Genomic DNA, 12,413 nt, shown 5'->3' on the forward strand with positions numbered 1-12,413 from the left:
AATAGCTGTATTTACTGTTGTGTATTTCTGCGTTTTAGTTCTGTCCGAATTAAATTGATCAATCACTGATTTCCATTTTGGAAAATGTAAGCATACACTCGTCTTTTCATCTTCCCATTGAAAAGTGACAGACATCACCTTCTGTTGATATGGAAGTTCACAAAGAATATTGTATACATGTATACACACATTGGTTTTCTAAAAAAAATCTGAATTTAAACTGCTGTTTTAGAAAATGCCTTGTCATTTCCCTGACATTACTTATGGTCTTTTATTGTCCTAAACCTCATCTGCTCATCTGCACACATGACGCGTTCAAGTGCACCTTTGCACTCAGATAAACACAATTTTTCTTTACTATGTTTTTTTATATTTGTATCTAAAAGTTACCACACATCTAGAACTTCAAGACCGTTATAACTTGAAATGATTAACTAAAAGGTAACGTCGGACAAAATATTAAGCGCTGACATCGGGTTTTAACGAAGTGGTGACATTTACAAATGCACATGAACGCAGCTTCGCTTTACAGCAGCCCGACAAGCAAAGACTGTGCTGGAGCCTGTCGCAGGAAACACGCTACCGAATTCCCCACAGAGTTGCTCCATGTAGTCAGCTGTTACGAAAACTCCCGGATAGTTGGGGGTAAGTGTTTGTGTTTGATTGTTTAACTCTCATAGTGTTTTACACTTTTTACCGAACTTATTTTCGGCCACTGTCCCATGGCAGCGACCGGGGCATGGATGTTTACTGGAACTCCCTCACCACCGCTGGCGTCTAATTTACGGGAAAACTGCTTTCCTGAACACATTATAGCACTTTCCTTTGTGGATATGCCATGTCCTGAATATGTCTTATGAAGAATTCAATATCCTTTGTTCTAACCTGTTCGTGTTTGCTTCTTACATTGAGTTGTCGCCTGCTTGCTTGTGTTAACTATCTGCGTTGCTAACCTTTAGGGTGTCTTTAATCATTGCTAATATGCTAACCTAAACGTTTATGCTAATGCATAACCAAAGTGGTTTACCCTGTTTCTATTATCATGAAGCTCAAACTATTATATATATGCAGTTTATGGAATTCACATGCCTATAATCTAAACATAGAATATTGTTAAAGGTGGTTATAAACAGTGTGGTAATATTAGATAAACTGTTACCACTAGTTATGATATCAGCTGATAATCATCAGGAATTCAAGCACCCACTTAAACAACTTATCTTTGTTACTAAAATACACTATCTTCATACAAAATACTTAAAACAACTACTTGTTATAAGACATGTATACATGCAGTGCTGGAAAAAGTATTCAGATTCTTTACTTTAGTGAAATAACTAATACCACACTATAAAAGACATTTCAAGTAAAAGTACTGCATCAAGAATAATTAGGAAAATGTACTTAAGTATTAGGGGTAAAACCACTCATTACAGAATAGAATACAATATTAACAATAATGTATAGAGTAATTAGTAAATACATCTGTAAAATAAATGTGGTGGTGTAAAAAGTACAACATTTGCTTCCAAAATGTAGTTTAGTAGAAGCATGAAGTAGTATACATATATTGAAGTACCTCAAATGTGTACTTGAGTTCAGTACTTAGTTACTTTCCACCGCTGTATACATTTTTGTAGTAGTAGGTTATACAGACTGTAGCCAAAACTAATGTCCAAAAGTGGTGAATTTATGACCAATTTGAAAAACAAAACCTCATGATACTTTGCTTTTTTATTCACTGGGAAAGTATTAATGTCTCTCAGGCTTTGAAGAGCTTTTTTAAATCATAAAATAAGTGTGTGAAGGTGAAACAGTGACACTTTAATGTGAAGTTTAATGAGCATCTACAAGCTGAGACTCATTCTACTGAATCAGCGTTGATCTTTAGAATTCCCCACCCTGTCTGCATGACCTTAAAGTGAGCACAGGGATTTTGTTTTCCTGAATAGTACTAACTGATATGTCTTTAAACAGTCCCCAAACTGGAGCCTGAGAACTTCAAGGGACTTCAAGGGCCGTGGTTCCTAGATAAATGCATTTGAATTTGCTCAGCTTAACTCAGCCCTTTAGGTGATAGCACAATGAGAGGTTGTGTGATAGACTGCTTTGATGTCAGGGCTTTCGTCTGTCTCTGCTCTGTAATTCTGAATAAATACGGTAATAACCACTTGCCGAGGTTCCTCAAGAGAAATCTTGAAATGTGGTGGGGGGGGAAGCTGAGGGTATAAACCCATTTCAATATATCTTTTTTTTATTTCTCAGGGATGGTGGATTCCTAGCCTAGACATGTGCTGACCAAGGATGGGAATGTTTTACCTGCTGTTCTGTCCTTCGGCTCCAATGAGATGATCCCAGGAGAATTAAAAAGCGGATGACGGTGTGAGCCAAGGGAATTCAACGTTTGGGCCAAGATATCCTCCCACTAAGCCAAAAAGAAAAGCTGTTCCAGTTTACATAAAAAACACAAATCCACTCCCCATCAGCAATGTGGATGTGTGGACCACTATGGCCGTGCCTGGCTCTGATGTGGGTTGGAAGCTGCAGTGCCCACAGTCTGTTTACCTGCGAGCCCATCAAAGTGCATCGGTGCTCGGGGATGCCCTACAACATGACCTTCTTTCCCAACATGATGGAGCACTACGACCAAGATATCGCAGCCAGCAATATGGAGGTGAGTCTTCATTACAATACACATGATGCATTGTAATTGGGCGAATATTGGCCTTGCTGGGCATTAGCCAATCAGTCTTTTTTTTACTGCCAATTCCATTTCATTGATGTCTTATTTGAAAACTATTTCCATATTTACTAGATATTGTATGTGTTGTTTGGTTATGACTTCACCTAATCAATTTTGTGTAGGGTAACATTTGGGAGAAAATATTTAATAAGATTACATTTGAACACACTAATGCCGACCTTATCTGTGATATTGTCAACCAGTTTGGAATAAGTTGCCTTTGTTCAACCTTAAATTACAATATTTTAAAGAATCTAGCCTTGGTTTCCATTGTGGGTTGTATTTATTTTGACCTTTGATAGAAAAGAGACTCTTGTTGTTGAAGATGCCATTTTAATTCAAGTTACATTTACCGACAGTGTTTATCATCTCAAGAAAATCGTTATGCTTAGTGCTGGTAGTGGCCCAACTCTGTAAATGTTAGTGTCCGTCGGCATTCATAAGTGCATATTGATTGAACCATTCTTCATATTATGTCATGGTCATCAACAGGCATAAATAATCTGTCTACAAGTCATGGCTGGTGGTCATTGAGTACTATCTACTAGTAAATAAACAGTTGAAATGGAATGGCCATTATCATGAACACTTTGAATATACAGACTTGTTTTGAATTCTCAGCTGTCAAAGGTAATATGTTTTTAAAATATTTCATCATAGCCTCACAAAAATGTAGGTGCTGGGTTATTTAAAGAAATAAGGTATTTAACACTGTATCCATACATTAAGATTACTGTTACATTAAGATAGGAAAAGTAGATTAAGAAATCACTCGTGGTAACAATCTACTGTACAAGGGAATACTTCTGATAGATGGGGTTACATACAAGTCAGAGGGTAGCACACTTTTCTCTGCAGTTTAAGTTGTCTCTTTTAGTCCAGCCACTGTCTGATGCATTGGAAAAAGAGATACAAAATATGAATAATTTACTCTTAAGAAATTATGCACATTAATATTGGCACATTATCCTTATCAGCAGATAAAACTTTTTGAATGAAAAATCTGCCAAAAATGAGCAATACCTTTGATATCGGTGGTGGCGTAGTCCATAGGGACTTGGCTTGGCAACTGGAAGGTCACCAGTTCAAGTCCCGGAAAGACCAAGTGCTACCGAGGTGTCCCTGAGCAAGGCACCATTCCACTGCTCCCCGGGCGCCGTACATAATGGCAGCCCACTGCTCCTAACACTAGGATGGGTCAAATGCAGAGAAACCGTTTTGTTGCATAGTACCTGTACTACGTAATGACAATAAGTTCAATCTTCTTCAATATGACCTAGGCTAATGAGATGACGCAAATGTGCAAAAACCAAGCATTTGAAAAAACATTGTATTTCCTGTCTGCCCCTGCTAATGGCCCATCAAGATAACTGTAGGCACAATAATGTTTTTATTCCACTGCAGGAGAGACTTAATACATTTGCTGCAATTACATGGATACAAATGTGTACCAAAATGAATTGGAATATTTCTGCATATGGGATATTGGCACAAAGCCGATTAACCCTTAAAAAAAAAAAAAACGTTTAACCCTTCTGTTGAGTCCAGCATGCTAGTGAGAAAGGTGCTCAGCTCCCTCTTTGCATGTAGACTACAAATATGATGGGTCCTCTTCTGAATGTTAACTGTTGTAAAGAGACAGATCTGATGTCTTTCAATGCTAATGCCACACAACCTAAGCTATGTGTGCTTTTTGTAAAAGGGTACAAATGTTTCATATCATCAATCTGTTTTAGGTAATATAGGTTTGTGATGCATCATAAAAGTTTGTCTCCTAGCAACTGAAAAGTCAGTCAATTGTTGCCATCGGAAACGCTGTTCCAGAGTCTTAATGTTCAAGCACTGTTTTCACAAATATGTCAACAAAACAGTGAATCTCTTTTTAAAAATATATACACTCACAACAGCTTCAGTGTCATTATAGTTTAATATAAATAATTCACATTTCTACTTCAGTTGGTGGGCTTGTTTTTCTGTCTTCATACCAAGGTGTTATCTCATGTCTCCTTAGCTCAGTTCCTGTATTAGCTGCATCCTGGCATTCCTGAACGCCAGGGTTCAGTTACACACATTTGGTGTCAGGGTGTTGAGCGTGTACCATGATCTGTTGAAGGAGTCTTTTGTGTGGGCATCTGTCAAAGGGTTAGGCTTCTTATTTCACAGCAGCCTTGGCCACGGGCAACTTCACGGACTTTGTTGTGAGCAGCCTTTGATTTCTGGAGGAAGGGGAGGGACACACCCAGTCTGACACAAAGCCTTCCCTGCATACCACAATGAGTATTCTCTCTGTTAATCACTCACTCATTTCCCCCGCTGTACACAGTGATACCTCTGCGCTCCTGTCTCCCAGGTGACAGGCTTACACACATTACGTTCTATGCACAGCTCTCTTTGAAAGCTTTTAGTGATTTATCCCAAAGCCCTGACGCTGTAATCAAGCAGGCTTCTGCTTCAGTCCAGCATATGAGTAGGATTTTCCGGCGGAGGGTTAACCTTTTTCCACCCTTGGCCCCAGATTCCACCAGTGAATGCCAGCTTTTGAAGTAGCAAAGTAAAAGGTTGGAATACAAAGAGAATGGAAAGACTAGTTGACATACTGTCATAGACAATCGGCTCTTGAGAGTCTTAAAAGTTTGAGTGAAAGTCAGATTTGTACACACTTTTTTTCAAACCTTTTAATCCTTGAAGTACTGTGCTATGAGTTTATCCGCAGATAGGATTTCGCCTTTGAGAGAAAAGCTGCTCAACTTGAACTGGGTTGAAGGTTTTTGAAAGGAGGGCAGTTTTAACAGTAACTCTGGCGTAAAGCAAATAAAGGTCAGACTGTTGAGCAACGGGGAGCTCATTGAGACGGAGTCCAGGACCTCCACAGGAGAGAAACAAGGACGCTTACTGTCAGAGGGGAGGGCCCAGGCCCCAGAGACACGGGCCCTCTGCCAGGCTGGATTTCAGAAAAAAAAGAGCATTGAATAGTGGACTGTGTTGGAGTCTATGTGTGTGTTTTGTGTACACATATTAGCATTATAGACTGTATAGAAGTCTGTCTGGGCATGTTGCTCTGATGAACGTTCAAACAAAGAGACTCTTAAACATATATGTGGATAAGAAGCAATAACAAAGGAGCCTAAAAACGATGCATTTACTTTAAGACCAAGGATTAAAAAAAACATTGGCATGGACATGATCGGGACTTGTTGCACTTGAATAAAGTTGTCTTCGGTGTATGCCTTGTACGCTGCTCATAAATCCACACAATAATACTGTGGCTCAGCAGCAGACTAACCTATCAACAGCTCTGTGCATTCCTGCCTCCCAACGTCCCTACAGTCATTTCCTGCCCCCCCCCCTCCCATCTCAGTCCGTAATCTTCTGACCAGCGTGTTGAAATGGAAGAAAATGGTTCCCAGCCAGTGAATGGACCCCTTTATGAAGCCAAGCGCTATGGATCACTGCAGATCAACAAATAAGAGTTAATACTTCTTTGCAGGGCAGGGGTTTTCAAACTAACTGGAAGTAACTGACGACATCATCACAACTTGAGATGTAAGCATCACAAGAAAAAAAACAACAATATTATTTAATATATTATGCTTTTTGGGACCCTATTATGCTCCTTTTCAGTTTCATATTTGTCTTTTGTGTCTCTACTGTGACATGTCTCCATGCTTTAATGTTCTAAAAGCTATTTATTTTTCTCATACTGCCTGGGCTGCAGCACCTCTTTTCACCCTCTGTCTGACACCAGAGCCCAGTCTGCTCTGATTGGTTAGCTGGCTGGCTCTGTTGTGATGGTCAACTGTTTGGAGATGTCCTGCCCCTTAGCCTATCACGAACAATGTGTTGTAGCGCTTGCCAATAGAAGCACGAGTGTTACATAGAAGTAACTATTTATAAAACACATAGATCACAACCTCTTTTCTTCAATAACATGTCACTTGTTCCTCTCTCTCTCTCCAGCCATTTATGCCTCTGGCAACCCTGCGCTGCTCTCCAGACGTCCACCACTTCCTGTGCCAAGCCTTTATCCCAGCATGCACTGAGGATAACAAGGTGATCCGTCCGTGCAGAGAGCAGTGCGAGACGGTTCTCTCCGACTGCGAGGAGAATATCCGAATCTTTGGCATCACCTGGCCTCCTGAGCTACAATGTGACAAGTACAAAAAATACATTTATATGAAATCCACACTAGAGATAGTTAATTATCAATCCTTTGAAAGATGTGTTTCTTTGCTTTTTCAACTAGACTCGACCCATGTAGCTCTCCTGGTGATCCAGAACTTCCTGCAACAACCCCAATAACCGCCTCCTCAGCTAAGAGGGACCTGGGCTTCTGGTGCCCGCTGCAGCTGAAGACCAAACCGGGCCTTTCATCATCGTTCCTGGGCGCAGAGGACTGTGCACCGCCTTGCTCCAACATGTACTTCAAACCTCATGACATCGAATTTGCCAAGAACTTCATCGGCGTTTGCTCCATCGTCTGCTTGGGCGCCACGCTCTTCACCTTCCTAACTTTCCTCATCGATGTGAAGCGTTTCCGCTACCCGGAGCGGCCCATCATCTTCTACGCCGTGTGCTACAGCTTTGTGTCGCTTATTTACTTCATCGGCTTCCTGCTGGGGAACCATGCCGCCTGCACCAAAGCCTCACATCCTGCCGGCGTGGAGACTGTGGTGCTGGGCTCTCAGAGTAAAGGCTGCACTCTGATCTTCATGCTGCTCTACTTCTTCTCCATCGCCGGGAACGTCTGGTGGGTCATACTCACCATCACCTGGTTCCTGGCAGCCGGACCCAAGTGGAGCTGTGAGGCCATAGATAAGAAAGCGGTGAGGTTTTAAAGAATGACGTCTCATCTTGAGTAGCAGCAGCAAAGAAAAGAAGAATGTAAACATAACATTTGCAAGCTATAAAAAGCCAGGAAAAAGGTGCTTGTGTGATGGATTGAATTGGGATTTGTTATGTGGGAGGCTTTGTGTTGACAGGTGGTGGAGGGTAGTTTAAAAAAAAGAGGTGCTGCAGCACGGGCAGTATGAGAAAAATAGATCTTTTTAAAACTTTAAAGCATCTCACAGTAGAGCCACAAAATACAATTATCAACCTCAAAATGAGCTCTCTAGCTTTTATGTAAATCTGTCTGGTGGTTCGTAGACATTGCTGACCCAATTGAACCCCTGTTTTTCTTTCAAATATTGACCTTGTGTCCTCTGTCTTTAGGTGTGGTTCCACTCTGCTGCCTGGGGGATCCCCGGGGCCCTGACCGTGATGCTGCTCGCTCTGAACAAGGTCGAAGGGGACAACATAAGCGGGGTGTGCTTCGTGGGGCTGTACGACCTGGACGCCCTGCGCTTCTTCGTGCTGGCTCCTCTGTGCGTGGGCGTCGTCATCGGCCTCTGCTTCATCCTGGCGGGCATCGTTTCTCTCAACCACGTCCGGCAGGTCATCCAGCACGACGAGCGCAACCAGGAGAAGCTGAAGAAGTTCATGATCCGCATCGGCGTGTTCAGCTGCCTCTACCTGGTGCCCCTGGTCACCCTGTTGGCCTGCTACACCTACGAGCAGAGCCACCGCAGCACCTGGGAGAACACCTGGATCAACGACCGCTGCCAGGAGTACAGCATCCCCTGCTCCTACAAGGTAGCTGTGGCTCAGTCATGTGAAGAAAGTGTTTTAGTTCTGAACAATTTATCTGGTGATTATTTCTAGATTAATCAATTAATCGTTTGGTCTGCAGATGGTGATGAAGAATTTCCTTTTCTCAAAATTGTCAGTCACCAAACCCAAATATATTTTGTTTTAATTTGCAAAGTACTTGCACGTTCTAAACTTGCAAATGACTAAAACGCATAAAATAGTTTTAGTATAAGCTTAAAAAATGTGGTTCAGATAACAAAAAAAGTAACTGCAGTCAGCGTTTGGAAAACCTTTTATTTTCGATCTGAGTTGATCAAAGAAGCTCGAAGTTTGTCTGATCGCATCATTTAACAAAAAATGTTGTTTGTCTTTTAGATGAAAATGGGCTCTTGTAGAAGGTATTAACCAGTTAAGCCCCATTATCTTGCAAGAAACAGCGTCTGAGGGCTTCTTAACATTTAATAAACTATGAATGTGTCATACTCACTTAACGGGAAGAAACTCAGCTTTCAGACAATATTAACCATTTTTAGCTAAACAAAACACAAGGGTAATAACAAAGGCTCTGAATTAGCCCTGAGCGACAAAATGCTAACGCACTTAGCACAGAACTCATGGTAAAATACCCTTATTACTTATCGGATCTGCCCAAACAAGATATCGATTAGCAAGCTGAGATTCCACAGACTCCAGACATATAAGTATCATCACTGAGCGAACAGAACTCGCGGCGAAACAACAACAAAGTTAGCTTTACGGAGCCAAAACGGCTAAAAACGTCTTACCTTTGTTGTTTTCTTATCAAAAGTTGTGTTCAATGGCATTAAAACGATAAAAACGCTGCTGAAGGTTAATCCAATGTCTCTGTGTCACTTTGAAATGTTTACTGATAATCCATCATTCAATTTTTATGTCAATAACGGAGATTTCATAATAGCTGCTACGAGAGTGTATGACAGCTTCCGGTATTGGGCATTCTGGTTACTCATTCACCAATGGGTAATGTTTAGATGGATTTTAGGAACTTCCCCGATCCCATCATTCAAGGGTGGTTTTCACTATAAGTAATGTTTTATTTTGGACGGACACAATAATTTACAATTGTTTACTATTTACTATGTTCAATCTGAATTTACTTCAAAATAAAAAAGATCTATATTGATTCTGACTTTTCTACATCCAACTCACAGGTTTATCATTGCTTTGAGAAAAAAGATGATTAATTTACCCCTTTTTAGACGGGAAGATATAGTCATTTGTTCTGGGAATGTCATTTTCGAGCCTGAGACGTGAAAAACAGGCTCAGGGCTAAACTGAGGTTACATTGAGAGGACTGTATTGCAGTTATATAATAATGGATACATCAATTCAAAGATTTTTGTGAGCTGCCTTCTGAGCCAGAAAGATGTTTGCCAAAAAATCCATTCCTAAAGAGACACCAAATACATAGCATTCAGAATCAAGAAAAAACGGCCCAAATACAACATATTTATGTGGTCATTTTTAAATAGCTCATTTAAAATAAAAATACTTTTACCTCAAAAATGTAATGTGTTATACAGAAGCTATTGTGTGCTGCCATACAGCGTGACAATGATCAGAGGAGAGTAGAAGATTACCCTTAAAAAATGTTGAAGAAAAAAGCAAACTAGTTCTGCCCCCTTTTAAATATATTAAATATCAGTTAATGAGCTTATAAATTCAAAATCTGGATTTTGTCTTGAGTCAAACATTGGTTTTACCACAAGGGTCCTTTCATGGTTTCTTTATGTCTCCCTGCTCCAGACAACCGAGCACGACCGCCCAGACCTCTCCCTGTTTCTGGTCAAATACTTAATGACTCTGGTGGTTGGAATATCTGCAGTGTTCTGGGTGAGCAGTAAGAAAACCTGCTCTGAGTGGGCCTACTTCTTCAACAGGACCCGCAAGAGAGAGTAAGATGTTTCCTGGTATTATTCAAAATTCAGTTTCCATGAGTGATAAATACATAGTTTCACTAAACTCTCATGTCCTCCTCCGACAGCCCCATCACTGAGAGCCGCCGGGTGCTGCAGGAGTCCTGTGAGTTCTTCCTCAAGCACAACAGCCGCGTGCAGCACAAGAAGAAGCACCACAACCCGAACTCACACAAGCTTAAGGTCATCTCTAAGTCCATGGGCACGAGCACCGGTGCTGCATCCAACGCTGCATCCAACGCTGCATCCAACGCTGCATCCAACGCTGCCACGACAACCCATCAAGGACCCTCTGCGCTGGGAAATCACCATCCCCGGTTACATGGTTCTCTGTCCGAGGCCTCAGCCAGGGAGCACCTGGACAGGGGCACCTCGAGCCGGAGCTCCAGGAGGGGGGAGAGGGAGAGAGATCGGGAGAGGGAAGGCGGAGAGAGACGTAGCAAAGGGGGGGGCTCCTCTAAGATGAGCAGCCGCTCAGAGAGCATGCACAGAGTCCCAGATGGGAGGTGAGTGAGACAAATCTGTAATCACTCAAAGTTATCAAATGTTCTCTCTTTTCAGTTGTTCAGTGTTTCACACGTAATTATGCCTCATTTCCACTGCATGGTTTTGGTCCGACTCAACTCACTCTTGGCACCAGGTCTGTAGTTGTATAGTTTTGCCTTTCCTGTAGTGTGTTATAAAGGTGTTTGTGCATGTAAATGGTCTGCAAAGGCTAACATCCCAAAGCTCCCTGCAGAAGGAGTTTCTCTCCCCCACTGCCTGAAACGCCCTGCCTGAAACAAAGGAGTCTCCATTGGACTCCTTTGTTTACTTCTGTAACATAGTGACATCACAATGTAACATTTGCGCATCTTTTGGCTACCGCTCCAACACATTGTACATGATGGGTTAAGGGGTGGGACATCACTAAGCGGTTGACCAATCACAACAGAGCCAGCCAGCTAACCAATCAGAGCAGACTGGGCTCTGGACATTATCAATAATTCTGTAGGATCATGAAAATCCCTTTGAAGATTCAACTCACATCTGAATTGCAGGCCAATGATATTGTATATTAAAGATGCCCTATTGTGCTTTTTTTCTACATGTAAATTGTCTTGCAAGCTAAAATCCCAAAGTTCCCAAAGTTACTTCTTCCATGTAACAAGTAGAAGTATAGCTGTGCTGTGCCATACAGTGAAAATGCAACATTATTCGGTTTGCTTTGCTATACAGAACTATATGTGTACAATAAATAAGCACAGATATCCTGATGTGTCCTGTCTGCTTCAGGATGACTCCTAGGAGCGAGATGTCAGAGGTCAGGCACGTCACCAGTGGACCGCAGCGTACGGCTCTAAACCAATCACACAGCAGCATCAAGCTCTCCACCCCCCAGCTGGCAAACCAGTTGCCTGAGGCGAGCAAGGACACAAAGGACAGCACCTGCTGAGACATTTGACCCCCCCAAATTCATCCATGCATCCATCCACAAATCCAGTCACATTGATGCCGTTTCATGTATCCGTTTCAAACCATTTTTGTGTCATATATATCAAATAATGATTGTATTGGTTCTATTTTAGTGATTGAATGTTCATATCCAGCTAAATGTAACGTACCTTGAGTATATATATGGTATGTTTGGACCAGAGTTTTAGCAGTGAGTTTAAAGGCGTTAGATCACTGTATTTCAGCTTTACTGAGCTTTTGGCCTTTCACCTGAATGTTGCAGCAGCACAGCTATGATCTACTTATACACCACCAATGGTCTTTTTATTTGATAGCATGCATAAAAAACATTAGGACTAATGTTTTGTAGATTTGTACCTCATTGTCATAGAATGCATTTTTGAAAACAAATGCAATATTTATGTAAATATTCTATTTTTTAGAAATGGAGTCCCTCACTGGACTAGTCGTTACACTGAGCTATTTTAAGAAAGGTCATGGAATTGCCAAACATTCAACTTAAGGACTTCCTGTGGTAAACTGTTTTATTGAATGTCTTACTAGTCGGTTTGTCTTGAAACCTCATCTTGTAATTTACATTATTACTCTTTTGATAAAAGGCAGACTCTTATACTTGGTATAGTTGATTTTTA

General features: G+C 41.3%; 1 protein-coding gene across 1 annotated transcript; it reads left to right on the forward strand.

Moving 5' to 3' along the window:
• Nucleotides 1-519: 519 nt before the first annotated feature.
• Nucleotides 520-12,391, forward strand: fzd6 (frizzled class receptor 6). The gene is made up of 8 exons (XM_079640600.1): nt 520-645; nt 2,266-2,674; nt 6,701-6,897; nt 6,987-7,566; nt 7,955-8,374; nt 10,157-10,305; nt 10,395-10,832; nt 11,602-12,391. The coding sequence occupies exons 2-8, from the start codon at nt 2,489-2,491 to the stop codon at nt 11,759-11,761; spliced, it is 2,130 nt and encodes a 709-aa protein (XP_079496726.1). The 5' UTR covers nt 520-645; nt 2,266-2,488; the 3' UTR covers nt 11,762-12,391.
• Nucleotides 12,392-12,413: the final 22 nt, after the last annotated feature.

Source organism: Notothenia rossii (assembly GCF_949606895.1).
Source record: "Notothenia rossii genome assembly, chromosome: 7".
NCBI classification, from domain to species: domain Eukaryota; kingdom Metazoa; phylum Chordata; class Actinopteri; order Perciformes; family Nototheniidae; genus Notothenia; species Notothenia rossii.